Here is a 19590-nt window from a genome sequence, read left to right on the forward strand (position 1 = left end):
TATTTCTTCTTCTGATATTTGGGAGAATTCACCAATGAAGGCATCTGGACATGAAGGGTGTGTGTGTGTGTGTGTGTGTGTGTGTGTGTGTGTGCACGTGTGTGTGTGTACATGCATGTATGTACATGTGTGTTGAAAGATTCTTTAACTATGAATTCAAATTTAAATAATATAGAGTCATTCAAGTTATCTATTCCTTCTTGCAAGAGCTTTGATAGTTTGAGTCCTTCAAGGTATCCATCTCATTTACATTATGTTTATTTGTATAAAGTTATTCATATTACTATTTTTTAATGTGTGTAGTTCTGTAGTCTTTATTCTTGATATTGGTAAGTTATGTCTGCTTTCTTTTTTTTATGAATTTAGGCCAAGATTGGTCAGTTTTACTGATCATTTCAAAGAACTAGCTGTTGATTTCATTGGTTTTCTCTATTCTTTATTTACTAGTTCTTATTTTTATCATTTCCATCCTTCTATTTACTTTAGGTGTAATTTACTCTACTTTCCCTAGGTTCTTAATGTGGGAAGCTGGGATTGTTGATTTTAGACCTTCCTTCTTTTCTAATTAAAACACTTAAAGCTAGAAATTTCCCTCTAAGTACTGCTATAGCTACATCTCACAAGTTTTGATGTTATATTTTTATCTTATTTATTTATATTTTCCTTTCTAAATCTCAGAGAGGGAGAGAGAGAGAGAATCCCAAACAGGCTTCCCACTGTCAGTGCAGAGCCCGATGCAGGGATTAAACTCATGAATCATAAAATCATGACCTGAACTGATGTCGGATGCTTAATCAACTGAGCCGCCCAGGCACTCCTTTTTGTTTTTATTCATTTCAAAATATTTCCTAATTTACTTTGTGGTTTCTTCTTTAAATCATAGTTTATTTCAAAGAATGTTGATTAATTTCTAAATAGTTGGAGATTTTCCAGGTATCTTTCTGTATTGATATCCAATTTAATTCTGTTGTGGTCAGAAGAACCTACTCTGTATGATTTCAAAACAGTTAAATTTATTGAGGTTTGTTTTAGCCCCCTGAATATGATCCATCTTGGTTGATATTCTATTTACATTTAAAAAGAATGTATTTTGCTGTTAAGTGAAGTGTTTTATAAATGTCAGGTCAAATTCACTGATAATGTTTTTCAAGTATTTTCTATTTTTGCTGATTTTGTTTATGTGTTCTCTCAACTAGTGAGTGAGGAAATTCCAATTATAATTGTGGCTTTCACTTTTTCTCCTTTTAGTTCTATCAATTTTTGCTATATTATTTCAGAACTCTGTTATTAGTAATATTTAAGATTGTTATGGTTCTTCATTAATTTTCAACTCTTTATTATGAAGGTACAGAATTTTAGTTTAATTCATTTTTATCTAAGCATTTTTAAAAGTCTTGCTGTTGTCTTCTGGCTTGCATAATTTCAGAAACAAAGTTTGCAGTTTTTCATATCTTTGTGCCTGTGTCTTTTTTCTTTGGCTACTTTTTAAGATTTCCCCTTCATCCTCTTTTGAACATGATTATGATTATGTGTTAATGTTTTTTTCTCAGCAAATAAGTTTCTTCTCTTTCTAGAGGTATTGCTTAGGGTACGAGCAGAATCAACAGATTTCAGATATTTTTGGTTTCCTATAAAGTTCCTACACATTGATATCTACTGCCAAGGAACCACCCTGATTTATGAGAGTTTACAGTGCTTGACTGCAAGCTTGTGAAGGCTTTTGGATAGTACCATTCATGATTCTACCAACACAGAAAGAATAGTGAGGTTTTATTGCTTGGTATGGTTAGGGCAATTCCCCAGATTCCCTATCAAGTTGAGTCCTGTTACATATAGCACAAATTCTTATTTTGATGTGACTTGAAGTTAGTATGAAGAATTTTGGCATCTTTTGCATGAACTAATGTATTTTTTAAAATCCTAAAACCTGTAACTATTCCAGTTAAATGATGTTGATGATGATAGTAATAAAAAGAAGAATTGCAGTGATATTTTATATACTTTACAGCTTATAAATAATTTTACATACATTTTCTCATTTGGTTTTATGATTATTTGTACTGAGAAATTTTTATGGACTCACTCAAATCAATAAACATTGCTACTTTTGAAGAAAAAGTATTTTATAGCCAACCATTTTTAAAAGATTAAAAAAAAAACCCCGCCCTGCTTAAAAGCCCTAATACTTACTGTCATTTAATTACACAGAAATTGTTAGTTTCAAATGAAATCTAGGATGTATAAAAGATGATAAAATTAGAATAGAATGCCCCATCTTTGTTTTGTGGTCTTGCTTCTCTTACATTAGAAGTGGATTTTCTTTGGGGCGCCTGGGTGGCTCATTCGGTTACACGTCTGACTTTGGCTCAGGTCATGATCTCACAGTTCGTGAGTTCAAGCCTCACGTTGGACCCTGTGCTGACAGCTCAGAGCCTAGAGCCTGCTTCAGATTCTGTGTCTTCCTCTCTCAGCCCCTCACCTGCTCACACTTTGTTTCTCTCTCTCAAAAATAAATAAGCATTAAAAAAAATTTTTAATAAAAAAAAGTGGATTTCTTTCATTTTTTTAATTTAAAAAATTTTTTTAATGTTTATTTAAAAAAAAATTTTAATGTTTATTTATATTTGATACAGAGAGAGACAGAACATGAACGGGAGAGGGTCAGAGAGAGAGGGAGACACAGAATCTGAAGCAGGCTCCAGGCTCTGTGCTGTCAGCACAGAGCCCAACGCGGGGCTCCAACTCACAGACCGTGAGATCATGACCTGAGCCGAAGTCGGATGCTCAACCGACTGAGCCACCCAGGAGTCCCGATTTCTTTCATTTTAAAAGGATAAACTAATGTACTTATATTGTGCCAAGATATTTTATAGTAAATATTAGCTGTGAAGGGCATCACTAGCAAGATTAACACTGATCATTTCTTCAGTAGAAAAGAATAGTCTTTACTTTTTAAAATTTTTTTAAAGTTTTTATTTATTTATTTTGAGAGAGACAGAGACAGCATGAGTGAGGGAAGGGCAGCTAGAGGAGAGAGAGAATCCCAAGTAGGCTCTGCACTGCCAGCAGAAAGCCTGATGCGGGGCTCAAATCCATGAAGCCGTGAGATCATGACCTGAGCTGAAACCAAGAGTTGGACGCTTAACCAACCGAGCCACCCAGGTGCCCCAAAAAGAATAGTCTTTAAATGCCAATTTAAAATAAATTCGTATGTGGTATCTATGAAAAAACTATCAATTGAGAGCACCCATTAATAAAAACAGACTTCAAAGCATATATATAGTCATATTTGTCATGGCTATTTGTACTTATCCCCACCCACACCAAAGTATGTGGGGCTGAAGAGTAAAAGCAACTTAGAACCAATAGAGCTAGTCAATAAGAATTGTGTTCACATCAAAACCCTGTCTTTAAATGTATATAACAGAGGCCTAAACAACTGGTGCGAAAAATAGGGTTAGCTATTGTGGTCTACCTAAAAGTGAATAAACAAGAGAAGAATCTTCAGGTAGACCGCAAAAGCTAACCCTATTTTCCCCATCTGTTGTTTAGGCCTCTGCTGTATATGTTTAAAGACAGGCTTTTGATGTGAACATAGTTTGATTATGTGGAGTATAAATTAATTAATATATGCTGAATGACAGGCATAAGATAGATGGAGTTGGTAGCTGGTAGCCACAAAATCATATTATTCTTGCCCCCCTAAATCCCACATTTCTAGCACTTATGCAGGAAATGATTATTTTTCCTTTATGGAAATGTTAACTCTGTATTTGTTAATCTACTTGTTATTTTCAAAAGAATCACTTGGTTTTACTTTTTTGTGACAGGTATCTTCACACGAGGACAGCTGGGCCTGATAGACATCATATTCCAATACATTCACTGTGATGAGATATATGAGGCGATAAATATCCTGAGCAGTATGAACTGGGACACTCTGGGCCACCAGTGCTTCATCAGCATGAGTGCCATTGTAAACCATCTTCTTAGACAAAAGCTCACTCCAGAGAGAGAAGGTCAGACATGGAATATATTTCAAAAATGGATTTTGTATATATATGAAGTACATTTTATTGAGTCCACTATGTTTTGAGGATTTTTTTGAATTGTATTATCAGAGATTAAAAGACAAATGTTAATGCCCTATTAAAACTGACAAGATCAGATATCAAATAATTATCCATATGGTACTTAGCGTGTAGTATTTGTCAACATAAAGAACAACTTTTTTTGTGTATACCTGTGTTGGAACTCACAATGCAGTCATTGTACATTTCAGTCTAAGTTCATGTGTGTAATATGCTCAGATCTTAAACTTTAATTGAGAATTCCATGTACTCTGTAGGGGCTGGTAGACAGAGGGCCCCAAATAAAGGTCCTTATTCTTCCTTCATTTTAGACATCAGTATTTTTCTCTCATACTCCAAGTCTTTTGTCTAGATGGTAGTCCTTACCACTGATTTGTGTGTGTGCTGTGTGTGTGTGTGTGTGTGTGTGTGAGAGAGAGAGAGAGAGAGAGAGAGAGAGAGAGAGAATGAGAGAATTGTGGCCCAGGCTGCTACTCCTTGTTTTCATTTTAACTGGTAGTTCCGATACCTCTCTGCCTACTTGGATTCCTCTGCTTTCCTTCAGTAAGTAATTATGCCCATAGGATCTCAGATAAGACATTGTTTTTTAAGTGAGCTCTGTGCACAGCATGGAGCTTGAACTCACCACCCCAAGATCAAGAGTTGCCTGCTCTACTGACTTGAGCCAGCCAGGCGCCCTTCAGATAAGACACTTTTTTAAAAAAGAGAAAAATAATGTGTACATACAGTAATGAAATTCATTTTTGTATTTTCCAATTATCCAGTGTATGTTATTTTTATTATGAGTTATTAATATAAAATGCACCTAAACATTCTTGCACTTGTGTCTTTATTTCAAATCTTTGCAAGAAGCTTTGACATTAATGATGGGAAGTCCTGGACAATGAAAAATGTCCCTAGGTAATTTACAAGGTAGAGAAAGCAGGAAATATGTCAAAAGGTCTTCACTGGAGAGCTTTTTCCCTACTATTTTCTTTGAATGTTTATAGATTTTCTTCTTCCATTTCACTATGTTTCCAAAGTAACCAAATTGTGTAGATAAAATTCTGTACCTAACCTTCATTTTAGTAATTTTAAAGAACAGGTTCCTTCAGGAAGTTCACATCATGGGACTTGGCGCAACTCTTAGGAGGCCCACAATAAATATTTATTTAATGTTAATTGAATGTGCTCTTTGGAGGTAGTCCAACCCATCTCTGGAGGGTCCAGTATTTCTACAGTGAGAAAATGCCTAGCACAATGCTTGGCCTACCATAGGTATTTAATGACTATTAGTTAAAAATAAAAAGAAGAGTATAACTTTAAAATGTTAGGTTACTAGATATTACTGTGATATTTCTGCCTACAGAGTTATCTCAAGTACTTATTTCTTAGTATTGGTACACTCTCAGAGATTAGGTACATAGTAGGGGGTTAAAAAGCAGAATATGTAAGGAAAGCCTGTTATAGTATACACAATATGTGTAAGAGATGCTAAATTTACAGTTGAAGAATTGTAGAGAAGATAAAATATTGACTGTCACTCAACGACACTGAGAAATTGCTAGCACCTTGGTGAATTTGTGTTGTAAGATTCCTGTGTTGTAAGAAAGGTTATTAGGGAATTCACAAATGGGCATTATCAGATTCTTGCTTTAATAAAGGATATTTTCAAGGCACCGTGTTGGGAAGATAGGGAAATGAAAAGCTTGTATGATACTAGGCTATTAAAATAAAAGACTTGCATGATGCTGGATTATCAGAATATGCACATTTTAAGTAGGTATATGCATTTCCCCCCAAGTAACTGCAAAATACATTTCTAAAACATTCAGAATTCTTCTCTGTTGAGATTTATTCTGTCCGAATCTAACAAATTTGACATGGTAATTTGTTTTCCTTTTATTAGTGGAACCCAGTGAGTTCTTTCATTTGTGCTGTGTTGTGGTTATCTTTGAGATCTTCATTTCTGCCTTAAACATCAAGCTGGGCTATCTAATGAATCTGTAACTGTGCTGGGAGTTAAGAGTGTTCCATATAGGTTTGAACATTGCAGAAGTACGAAACATGCTGTCAAGAAAACAAGCAATGGCAAGAGGCTCTGGCTTGTTTTCACAATAGCATTGCTGTATTCAATTTTAATCTAAATTGACTGCTGCTTTGAAAGAAAATACCTCTGAAGTTCATCTTACTTTACTGTCTAGGTTTGAGATTAAAAAAAAGAAATTACTAACAGCTTAGCCAAGTCCATAGCAATTACTCTGATGAGGTATTTAATACTTTCAAACCCAAATATACCTAAAACTAGAGTTTTGCTAAATAAGGAATTTTTTATTCACTCTAGCACTTAGTAGCATAAAAATCAATGGAGTTTTACTGTAAGCTGAAGTTTTCTCATACGGTGCTCACCATTATTGTAATTATATAACTTCCAGGTGTTTGGGGGAGAAAACACAACCCCAAAGGCATGGGTTGGTAAAATTATGAAGTAGGCAAAATGTGCCTTTTTCTCCCAGTCTCTAGCGCTCTGGTTTATCAAAACTTGCTCTCCAATCCTTTTTTCCTAGGAAGGTGTCAGTTGACCAAGAGCAGATTAGCATGACATCCCTCCCAGGGGTGTCAGCTTTCACACTTGGACAAAACCAACAATCTTGTTTATTAGAATGAGATTTAGGGAAGGTATGGGGACTTTCACTGTTTCTTTAAAATTGTCTTAGAAGGATGTTATTACTTCAGTAGGGCTGTATTTATTTTTAAATGTTTATTTAAAACATTCCTAATACTTCTTTCAATCCCCAATGCAAAAAGGTTAGTTTTCTCCTTTTAGGTAAAGAGTAAATGTTCAGCACACTGTGAGTTGATTCTACTGGAAATACTAGTTCAAACTGTGTTACTTTGATGAGTCACTGTTTTAATTACCCATTTGTGGTGAGAGGTTGGTTCATTATGGATTTCTTCAGTTTTGACAGCTTTTTGTTGCTCAGAGTCATTGTCAGCTTTGCCTCAAGTGAAAGTTTATACACAGGTTTGTTTTTGTACCAGCTGTCATATTTTAATTTCATCTTTCCTGCAACAAGCTCACATTTCATCCAAGTTTGCAAAACCTGACTGACTGCAAACATGAGTATTCTGTTGTAATTGAAGGAGTTTCACTTGTTTCAGTGCTGCTATGTTTGAATTCCACAGCACAGCTTGAGGCAAGCCTTGGAACCTTCTATGCTCCAACAAGACCACTTCTGGAAACAACTATATTGGAATACAGAGATGAAATCAGCAAATATGCAAGAAGATTCTTCCATCACTTGCTCAGGTGAACAATATCTTGGGATTGATTAATGTCAGACTACCTATTTAAGGAACCATCTTCTTTAATTAGAATATTCCATAATGTGGCTGTTTTCTAATAGTCCATTTCCTAAGAGAAAAAACAGATCTTCTCTTGATACTCTTTAATATGTTCTTGTTTTCCTTTTAATGAATATATTTGAATATTGTTTAGGGCTTTTACACATCATCAGTATGCTTGAATATAACTTTCCCTTGAATATGAAAAATTTCCCAAACAATACTAACTATGTAAAGCCAATTTTATTTGTAAAGTCAATTTTATTTATTTTATTTTTATTTTTATTTTTATTTTTTTGAGAGAGACGGGGAGGGAGAGGGAGAGAGAGCAACTCACAACTGTGAGATCATGACCTGAGCCAAAATCAAGAGTTGGATGCTTAACTGACTGAGCCACCCAGGTGCCCTAGTAATGTTCCATTTTTTAAGATGAGAGGGATATGCATCAGGGTCCATCAAAAACTATTATTCTTTTAATTAAATATATGTGTTGTATACTTTTATATATCATGTATTTTATAACAGGAAGTAAGAGAATTATCAACTTCATGTACCAAAGGTAAGTATTACATCGAGTTGAATTTTGAGTTTTAATTTCATTTATAATCTGTCATAGTTCTTTTTAACTCTTTCAAACAATTTCATGTATTATCTCTCCTTTTTTCTCAGAACATACCCTGTAAGAGGGTATCATTATTTGACAAATAAATAAACTATTAAGTGGTACTTTGGTCTCTACCTAACAGTGAAGCCTTTGGAAAACAGTCTTAAAAGTTGAGAAATGTTGATATATTGCATGAATTATGATCTGTAATTGAATCTTGCCTTTTTATCTGAATGATTTTAGCATATTTCAAGAGACTCTTCATCCTGAATGAAGCTGTTTTCTATGTGTGAACAAATGCCAAAAATACTAGGGCGGATGTCACATTTATTTGGACTTCTTTGCTTTGTTCTATATTTTGTTTTCCTTGTTTCTGAATTTACCTCCTGCCTAAAGAGCCCAAAAAAAGGTTATTCCTAGAATTAAATGTTTTTCCTTGGGGTATATCAGGATTTTCTCATTTCCTTTTTTGCACGCTTTGCTACTATTTCAGTTATCATGAGTGTTTATTAGTTCTTTTGATAGTAGGCTATATATGACATTATGAAAAAAGCGTACATTTAGAAGAAATTAAATGAAATAGTTTAAATTGGAATTATTCTTTTGTAATATGCTGTGAAGTTCTCCTGCTTAGAGGAAGAGGAACAGGCTAAATACTTCTTTGTATTTGTGAAGTGCTAGAATTGCATTACTGCCTGTACCTTGTCTAGCCAGTATATTAATACTCTAAAAAGTGTTATTAGATAATGGAATAAGTTCTAAACAGTAAAGACCATCATAAAGAATTTCAAGTTAAAGATGAAGAAAAGAAGCACCTAAAAACTGAGAACAAACTGAGGGTTGATGGGGGGTGGGAGGGAGGGCAGGGTGGGTGATGGGTATTGAGGAGGGCACCTTTTGGGATGAGCACTGGGTGTTGTATGGAAACCAATTTGACAGTAAATTTCATATATTAAAAAATAAATAAATAAATAAATAAAAAAAAGAAAAGAAAAGAAGCACCATGCAGAATAGGGATGTACCTAAGGTCACTCATTGGTGAAGCTGACTGAGACTGCCTGAGTCCAGATTGGGCTCTTTTGATAAAGAAGAATAAAATATTACATTGATTTTAATTTCATACAGCATATAAAGCATGAGGTCATAGTATGCATGCATGAGGAGAGTAATCCATTTTGGTTATTAAAATAACTATTTTTGATACAATTTTGTTTTTATCTTGACATTAGAGGAAGTACATAGATCTTTTTGTCATTAGCAAATATGAAAACTTATCTTGACAGTCTTCCTCCAAATGCAAATGAATCTAAACTTTAAAACTGATTTCTCATGTCCTTTCTTGACACCTTTTTGTATGTGTTCCAAGTAATAAATTTTCATCAAGAAATGTTCCCTGTAAATGTAAATCATGGCTTTTAACATTGAAGATAGAAAGCAGTAGAGGTACAATATTGATAAAACAGCTAAATAAAATGTTTACTATAGTAAAATTTTAAATAGATGATGCAGTCTATTTCATAAAATCATTAAGTTGTAAGACGCTTACCTATAGAAGTTGTCTAGAAAAAACTTCAGTGTGTTTTCCTTTATTCCCATACTCACTCTCTTGACACCAGATAGGTGGGAGTTTTTTCCCCCCCACACTGACCAATCTCTGACACCTGCAGGGTGTTCTAGAATTCAATACAATTCTGACAGTAACCAGAGTTAACACAGACCACACATGTAAAGTTATCAGTCCTACGGGAGTGTCCTTATTTCAGCTGCCATCTGCAAGTAATAAGTCCCCAGGTTACCCGCAGGTTCTGTCCAATTTGGCTACAAATTGGAGTTTCCTGCTACCCCCTTCTCAGATTTGATAATTTGCTAGAGCAGCTCACAGAACCCAGAAGAGCAGTTTTCTTACTATTGCCAGTATTTTAAAGGATGTTTTATTTATTTATATTAATTAAAATTTTTTTTGAACATTTATTTATTTTTCAGAGAGAGAGAGAGAGAGTGAGTGAGCAAGCATGAGCAGGGGAGGGGAAGAGAGAGGGAGACACAGAATCTGAAACAGGCTCCAGGCTCTGAGCTGTGAGCACAGAGCCTGACGTGGGGCTCAAACTCATGAACCGTAAGATCATGACCTGAGCAGAAGTCAGATGCTTAGCCTACTGAGTCACCCAGGCACCCCCTTAAAGGATGTTTTAAAGGATACAGGTGAACAGCCAGATGAAGAGATGCATAGGGCAAGTTATAGGAGAAGGGACATGAAGCCTCCATTCCCTCTCCAGGAGTGCCACCCTTCCAGCACTTCCACTTGTTCACCAAATTTGGAACCTTTTCGAGCCTGTTCCTTTTGGATATTTTATGCAGGCTTCATTACGTAGGCATGATTGATTAAATAATTGGCCATTGGTAATAACTCAACCTCCAAACCCTCTCTCCAGCCCCAGGTCTGGGGATAGGGCTGAAATTTCCAATCCTCTAATCATGCGCTTGGTTCCACTGACAACCAGCCCCCATGCTAGGGGCTTTCACAAAGTCTCCTCTGTAATGTAAACTCAGATGTGGTTGAAAGGGGCTTGTTACAAATAATAAAAGACTTTCTTTTCTTTTAGGAAATTCTAAGGATTTTAGGAATGGGATAAAACCAAATATATATTTCTTACTATAAATCATAATATCACAGAATGCAAATGCAACTGCCTAAGCTAAGTTCAGAAGATGATTGTTCACCTGTCTTCACGAAATAGAATAGTCCTCCAGAACTAATGAATAGGAAGGTATTAACAAGTAAGAACTTTTCATTATAAACAAATAGAAACTATAATAGGAACTCCTAGATATTGATGAAATAAAAGGGCAAATATTTCAAGTGAATGTGCCACATATGAAACTTATTTTACTAACTTGGAAACATATTATAAAGGATTAAAAATTAATTGATTCTACTTGTTTATTTCCCCTCTTAACTATAAGACTACTGTTTTCTGACTCCTATGGAACAATGTGATTGTGGCACAGAGATAGCGTCATGCTTTTCAATTATTAGAAAATGGTAAGCAAGTAAGTTGGAAAAGGGAACTTTATTGCCTAGAAATAAAAATAAGATGTTTGTGGGGCACCTGGGTGGCTCATCAGTCAGCAAAGTGTCCGATTTCAGCTCAGGTTATAATCTTACGGGTCGTGAGTTCGAGCCTCGAGTCAGGCTCTGTGCTGACAGCTAGAGCCTGGAGCCTGCTTCAGATTCTGTGTCTTCTTTTCTCTCTGCCCCTCTCCCACTTGTGCTCTGTCTCTCTCTCAAAAATAAAAAAATTTTAAAAAATACAATGTTTATGAAATATTTCAGGCAGAGTTTAGTGATACCTGTATTTTCCTTTTCACTGCAACAAAAAGTAAGAGGAACTGATGGAAAGAAAGGGAGATGGATAGATATGTAATAAAACAATATTGTAAAATGATGATAGAATCTAGGTGGTAAATATATTCATTCAACTTTCCTGGATGTTTGAAAATTTTTACAATAAGGTATTGGAGGGAAATCTATATTATGTTGGGGTCAATATTTATACTTAGAGTTCAGGTAAAAAAGGGTAGTGTTTTGGAAATTATTCTTAGCTTTCAAAATGGTTCTTAGCTTATGCAATACATATATATGATAGGCACAAAAATTATTCTGTGACTAAAAAAGTTGTTAACCAGCTTGATTTCTAAATGGCTTTTTTGGTTACACTTTTCACTAATGCAGCATACACAGTAAAGTAAGTAAAACCATTATATGAAATCAATTCAAAGAATATGAATACTAAAATAGTTACCTAAGAATATTTAGGAAATAACACAGAATTATTTGCAGAGAAAAACTTCCTGGTCAGATCATCTAAACATGCTGGATAATATATTTAAAATATTTGCTTAAAGCGTGGCAGGAAACTAAGGGAAACACTCAGGTAGAAATGACAAGGATGCTTGATTCCACTAGAGTAAGCAAACTCAAAGTTTGCCTTGAGGGCATGCGCTGGCACCTGGCAGTGAGGAGCTTGGTTTAGGAAGGCTTGTATATTCAGAGTGTAGGAGACAAAGCCTAGGGCTCAAGCAGAATGGGGAGATGGGATCTGAGATCTCCACATCAATCTATGACCATTGGAGGGTAGCATCTTCTCTGAACTATAAGGAAGGAAGGTATGAAAGGCAAGAAGGAATGGTGGGCAAAATATAATACTAAACTTGTAGGAACATACAAATCAATAGTATAAAACATAAACACTAACATCTAATTCAAGGGATTAAAAATTAAGATAAAATTCTGGGCAATAACAGTATATAAATCAGAAGATGAGTGAAGAAGTTAAAGTATTCTAAAGTCTTTATGCTTTTCAAGAAGAAGATATACTACTAATACTAGGTTTTATTTATTTTTTTAAATTTATTTATCTTTAATCTTTATTTATTTTGAGAGAGAGAGCACGAGCAGGGAAAGAACAGAGAGAGAAGGAGACACAGACTCCGAAGCAGGTTCCAGGCTCTGAGCTGCCAGCACAGAGCCTGACGCGGGACTTGAACCCATGAACTGCGAGATCATGACCGAGCCGAAGTCGGATGCTTAACCAACTGAGCCACCCGGGTGCCCCAATACTAGATTTTATTAAGTAAAATATACACGGTAGAATTTCTGGGGCAATCACTAAAAAAATGCAAACATTATATAATTTTCAAACAAACAGAGTGAATATGTTGGATGAGAACAAATTCATCACAAAAAAAGGCAAGAATTGGGGGAGGGTGCAGCACACAGGGGGACAAAACATTAAAAAAAAGATGGAAAACAGAAAACACAAAATGACATAGTAGAAATTAATTTAAAAATCAATAATCATTGTCAGTGATTTCATTTGCAAAGAGAGAGAGAGAGTGCAAGCGGAGGAGGGGCAGAGAGAGAGGTAGACACAGAATCTGAAGCAGACTCCAGGCTCTGAGTTGTCCTCACAAGCCTGAACTGCAGGGCTCAAACTCACAAACCAGGAGGTCATGACCTAAGTCGACGTTGAATGCTTAACTGACTGAGCCACCCAGGCACCCCTAGGTTCATTTTTATTACTGAATATTCTTTTATCTTCTCATGACATATACTATTAGAATACATCACATTTTATTTATCTATCCTAATGTTCAGGGACATTTCTGTTGTGTTTAGGGCCACTATAAAATATGTTGCTCTTCATGTACATGTCTTTGGTGGATATGTATGGATCTTTGTAAATTTATTGACCATTTGGAATTTTTTTTTGTAAATCGTCTATCCATTCCATTGGAATTTTTACCTTTTTTATGGATTTTTAAGCAAACTTTGGATATTATTGATAATCTTTCATTTGTTGCAAATATCTTTTCCCATATTGCCATTCGTTTTTCAGTCTATTACATGCATGTTGTTGTTGTTGTTGTTCCTAAAGGAGTTTGATAAGGTTAATTAATATATGACTATTCTGCATTATGGTTTCCTAGTTCTTAGAACTTCTCTCCCCAGCATTATAAAAATACTTACCTTCTTTTTTCTTGGTTTTTTTTTTTTGGCCTTTTTTAAAAATTTAAATTCAAGTTAGATAACATACAGTGTAGTCTTGGCTTCAGGAGTAGAACCCAGTGATTCATCTCTTACATATGACACCCAGCGCTCTTCCTGAAAAGTGCCCTCCTTAATGCCCATCATCCATTTAACATTTAACCCATCCCCCCAACACCCTCTCCAGCAACCCTCAGTTTGTTCTCTGTATTTAAGAGTCTCTTATGGTTGGGGCGCCTGGGTGGCTCGGTTGGTTAGACGGCTGACTTTGGCTCAGGTCATGATCTCACGGTTTGTGGGTTCGAGCCCCATGTCGGGCTCTGTGCTGACAGCTCAGAGCCTGGAGCCTGCTTCACATTCTGTGTCTCCTCTCTGCCCCTCCCCCACTCATGTGTGTGCTCGCTCTCTCTCAAAAATAAATAAACATTAAAAAAAAAAAAAGAGTCTCTTAGGGTTTGCCTCCCTCTCTCTTTTTATCTTACTCTTCCTTCACTTCCCCTGTGTTCATCTGTTGAGTTTCTCAAATTCACATCATGATATGTCTTTCTCTGACTGACTTATTTCGCTTAGAAAAATATACACTCTAGTTCTATCCACGTTGTTGGAAATGGCAAGATTTCATTCTCTTTAGTTGCTTAGTAGTATTCCATTGTAGATATTTGCCACATCTTTTTTATCCATTCATCAGTTGATGGACATTTGGGCTCTTTCCATAATTTGGCTATTGTTGACAGTGCTGTTTAAACATTGGGGTGCGTGTGCCCCTTCACATCAGCATTTTTGTATCCTTTGGATAAATATGTAGTATTGCAATTGCTGGGTTGTAGGGTAGTTCTATTTTTAATTTTTAAAAAAATTTTTTATGTTTATTTATTTTTGAGAGTGAGAGACAGAACATGAGTGGGGAAGCGGCAGAGAGAGAGGGAGACACAGCATCCGAAGCAGGCTCCAAGCTCTGAGCTGTCAGCACAGAGCCCAACACGGGGCTTGAACCCACAAACTGTGAGATCATGACCTGAGTCAAAGTCTAACGTTTAACCAACTGAGTTACCCAGGTGCCCCTATTTTTAATTTTTTGAGGAACCTCCATACTGTTTTCCAGAGTGACTGTACCAGTTTGCTTTCCCACCAACAGTGTGAAAGGGTTCCCCTTTCTCCACATCCTTGCCAACATCTCTTATTTCCTGAGTTGTTAATTTTAGCCATTCTGACAGGTGTGAGGTGGTATCTCATTGTGGTTTTGATTAGTATTTCCCTAATGATGAGTGATGTTGAGCATATGTATGTTAGCCATCTGGATGTCTTTTTTGGAAAAGTGTCTATTCGTGTCTTCTGTCCATTTCTTCACTGGATTATTTGTGTTTTAGGTGTTGAGTTTGATAAGTTCTTTATAGATTTTGGATACTAACCCTTTATCAGATATGTCATTTGCAAATATCTTCTCCCATTCTGTCAGTTGCCTTTTAGTTTTGTTGATTGTTTCATTTGGTGTGTGGAAGCTTTTTATCTTGACGAGGTCACATTTGCTTTCATTTCCCTTCCTTCCAGAGATATGTCAAGTAAGAAGTTGCTATGGCCAACGTCAAAGAGGTTGCTGCCTGTTTTATCCTGTAGTATTTTGGTAGTTTCCTGTCTCACATTTAGGTCTTTCAACCATTTTGAATTTGTTTCTGTGTATGGTGTAAGAGAGTGGTCCAGTTTCATTCTTCTGCATGTTGCTGTCCAGTTTTCCCAGCACCATATGCTGAAGAGACTCTTTTTTTTTTCCATTGGATACTCTTTCCTGCTTTGTCAAAAATTAGTTGGCCATATATTTGTGGGTCCATTTCTGGGTTCTCTATTCTGTTCCATTGATCTGTGTGTCTGTTTTTGTGCCAGTACGATACTGTCTTGATGATTAAAGCTTTGTAATACAGCTTGAGTCTGGCATTGTGATACCTTCAGCTTTGGTTTTCTTTTCAGCATTACTTTGGTTATTCGGGGTCTTTTGTGGTTGCATACAACCTCTGTTTTTTTTAATCACCTTTATGACTTTATATTCTACATTTTATTCTTTAATACTGAAAATAATTTTGGCATAAGAAATAACACATAGATCCAACTTTATTTTCTCTCTTCTCTCTGGGCACTTGTCCTAAGATCCATTTTCTCATGACTTGTGAACTTACTGTATTCCATACTAACAATTACAGAATAACTTTAGGCAGCAGTCATAAAGTCATGCTCATCCACTAGAGTCTATATATGCATGCATACATGTGCGCGTGTGTGCACACACACACACGTACATACATGCACACATGCACACGCACATACACACATATTTTAAGAATTTGAGTCAGCATTTAAAAATTGACATTGCAGGGGCACCTGGCTGGCTGTGTTGGAAGAGCATGTGACTCTTGTTGGGGTCATGAGTTCCAGCCCCACATTGAGGGTAAAGTTTACTTAATTAAAAAAAATTGACATTGCATTAAAACCTAATTTATGATTTCCCTTAAAAAAAAAAAAAAACCTCACTGGATTATTTGTTAATAGTGAACCTGCATTTTTCAGACAACAATCAGAGCAGAATGGCACATATCCCATCCATAATGGGTTTATATTCTCCCTTTTGTCACAGATTCCCACCAGTTCTTCTTGCTTGTTACATTTGGCCTATTAAATATATATCTATTGCCTGCCTGTTTTATCAGCATTTAATTTATGGGCTCTATTTCCAATAATCTATCCCCCCCCCATGCCCTCTCCATACCATTTCATTTACTATAACTTTGTGTACAATATGAAGCACTCTTCAAAATGTCTCTGCTTTATAATAAGTTTTTAAAATTTCAGATAAACTCTAGGGTTCTTTGTTACTTTGTAAAAAAAAGGAAATCTCATGAGGATTTTGATTAGAATAGTTAGGAATATATGGATTAATTTTAGGAAGAATCAACATTTTTATAATACTGAATTCTTCTGTTCAATAACAGGTTTCTCTCTGTTGATTCAAGTTTTCCTTTACATCCCTAGATATATTTTTATATGCACATATTTCATGTTTACTCCTCTATATTTTATTGTAGTTTTTTCCTATTTTGGGGTAAGATATTTTTTAAATTCAACTTCTAATTTATGATTGTTGGTATATCAGAAACTATTGATGTTTGTATACTAATTTTTTAGTGGATTACCTTTTTGAACATTTAAAAATTATTTCTAATAATTATTCAGTTGATTATTTTGTCTGTCCAAAGTGGACAAGCATGTTGTGTATAAATAATTATCATTTCCCCTTTCCCATATTTATACTGCTCATTCTTGTGTAGTAAATAATAGTGGCAGTAGGACACTCTTAAATGTGACTTCAACGACAAAGTTGCTCTTCTTTTATAATTTAGGATGATGCTGTCAGTTGTTTTGTGATGTATACTTTTTAAAAAATTTTATTAAGGTTTTTATTTTAATTCCAGAATAGTTAGCATACAGTGTTACAGTAGTTTCAGGTGTACAATACAGTGATTCAACAATTCTATACATTAATCAGTGCTCATTATACATGTACTCTTTAATCCCTATCACCTATTTCACCCATCCCCCACAAATACCTCCCCTCTGGTAACCATCAGTTCTCTATAATAATTACGAGTATGTTTCTTGTTTTGCCTCTCTCTTTCTGTGTGTGTGTGTGTGTGTGTGTGTATGTGTGTGTGTATTGCTTCTTACATTCCACATATGAGTAAAATCATATGGTATTTGTCTTTTTCTAATGGACTCATTTCACTTAGCATTATACTCTCTAGATCCATCCATGTGGTTGCATTTGCCCAGATTTCATTCGTTTTTATGGCTGAATATTCCATTATATGAATATATATACCACACCACATCATCTTTATCCATTCATCTATTGATGGACACTTGGACTGCTTGCATAGTTTGGCTATTGTAAATAAGGCTCCAATAAATATAGTGGTGCATATATCCTTTTGAATTAGTGTTTTGTAATCTTTGGGTAAATACTCAGTAGTGAAATGCATTAGTTTGCATTTCTACCAACCGTGCACAGAGTTCTAATTTCTCTACTACCTCGCCAACACTTGTTATTTTCTGTTGTTTGATAGTAACCCTCCTAACAGATGTGAGGTAGTAACGCATTGCAGTTTTGATTTACATGTCCCTCATGATTAGTGATGTTGAACATCTTCATGTGCTTATTGGCCATTTGTATATCTGGAGAAATTTGTATTCAAGTCCTTTGCCCATTTTTGCATTGGGTAGTTTGTATTTTTGTTAAGTTTTAAAAATTCTCCATATATTTTGGATATTAATCCCTTATCACATGTATAATTTGCAAACATTTTTCCCATTCTGTAGGTTTCCTTTTTACTCTGTGAATGGTGTCTTTTGGTGCACAACATGTTTAAATTTACATAAAGTCCAGTTTGTCTATTTTTTTCTTTTGTTACCTGCACATTTGGTGTCATATCCAAGAAATCATTGTCAAATTAAATGCTGTGAAGCTTTCATCTTATGTTTTGTTCTGAGAGTTTTATTGTCTCACATTTAGGTTCTTGATCCATTTTCGGTTAATTTTTATATACGCTTACTGGGTGAGGGTCCAACTTTATTGTTTTGCATGTGGCTATCCAGTTTTCTAAACACCATTTGTTGAAAAGAATGTGCCTTCCCCATTGAATAGTCTTGGCCTTCTTCTCAGTGTTTCATTATAGGGATCTCCTGGTTGGCTGGCTTAGTCAGTAAAGCATGTGACTCAATCTCAGGGTTGTGAGTTCATCCACCTGTGGGGCATGGAGTTTACTTAAAAATAAATAAATAACATAAATAATTTCATTATATATGTGAGGGTTTATTTCTGGGCTCTGTATTCTATTCCGTTGGTCTATATATCTGTCTGTATGCCAGTACCATACCAATGCTTCATTTGTGATTACTTTGCAGTAAGTGGAAATCAAGAATCATAAATCTCCCAATTTGCTCTTGTTTTTCAAAATTGTTTTGGCTATTCGAAGTCTCTTGAGATTTTATGTGAATTTTAGGATGAGTTTTTCTATTTTTACAAATAACATCATTGGGATTTTTGTAGGGATTTCATTGAATCTGTAGATTGCTTTGGGTGGTATCAACATTTTAACAATATTAAGTCTTTTAATCCATGTACAAGGGATGTGTTTCCATTTATGTTTTCTTTAATGTTTTTTTAATTTTCATTGGCTAAGTCTTTTACCTCCTTGGTGGAGTCAATTCCTAAGAATTTTATTCTTTTTGATGCTACTGTAAAAGGAATTAATTTTGTTATTGTCTTTTCACATTGTTCATTGTTGGTGTGTAGAAATGCAACTGATTTTTGCATGTTGACTTTGTATCCTGTTACTTTGCCGAATTCATATATTCTAACAGCTTTTTTTGTGGAATCTTCAGGGTTTTCCACATATACAATGATATCATCAGCAAAGAGATAATGTTATTTCTTCCTTTACAATTTTTATGCTTATGTTTTCCTTTTTTTTTTTTCTTTAATTGCTCTAGCCTGAATTTCCATACTGTGTTGAATGTAAGTGGCAAGAGTGAGCATCTTTGCCTTCTTCCTGAACTTAAAAGAAAAGCTTTCTTTTACCATATAGTATGATGTCTAGTGTGGGCTTTTCATATAGGGCTTTTACTAGGTTGAGGAAGTCCCTTCTATTTATATTTTGTTGAGCATTTTTATCCTGAAAGGGTGTTGAATTTTATCACGTGCTTTTTCTGAATCAATTCAGATGATCATGATTGATCATGATTCATTCCGAGATGATCATGTACTTTTTCCCCTTCATCTTGTTAATGTGCAAAATATGTTCATTGATTTTTGTATGTTGAACCATTTTTACATTCCAGGAAATCCCACTTTGTCATAATGTGTAATTCTTTAATATAATACTAAATTCTGTTTGTTTAGTATTTTGTTGAAGTTTTTGTGTCAGTGTTCATATGGTATATTGGTCTGTAGTTTTCTTATACTGCCTTTGGCTTTGGTA

General features: G+C 35.1%; 1 protein-coding gene across 3 annotated transcripts in view; it reads left to right on the forward strand.

Annotated features, from left to right (window-relative positions):
• The window catches only part of WDPCP (WD repeat containing planar cell polarity effector), a 388941-nt gene that overhangs the window by 150948 nt on the left and 218403 nt on the right, over positions 1-19590 (forward strand). For all 3 annotated transcript variants that reach the window (XM_058683943.1, XM_058683942.1, XM_058683944.1), the window contains 2 exons: positions 3831-4019; positions 7257-7380. In XM_058683943.1, coding sequence (XP_058539926.1) covers positions 3831-4019; positions 7257-7380 — 313 coding nt within the window. The remainder of the gene's footprint in view (positions 1-3830; positions 4020-7256; positions 7381-19590) is intronic.

The sequence above is a fragment of the Neofelis nebulosa genome, chromosome 9 (assembly GCF_028018385.1).
Source record: "Neofelis nebulosa isolate mNeoNeb1 chromosome 9, mNeoNeb1.pri, whole genome shotgun sequence".
NCBI lineage: Eukaryota > Metazoa > Chordata > Mammalia > Carnivora > Felidae > Neofelis > Neofelis nebulosa.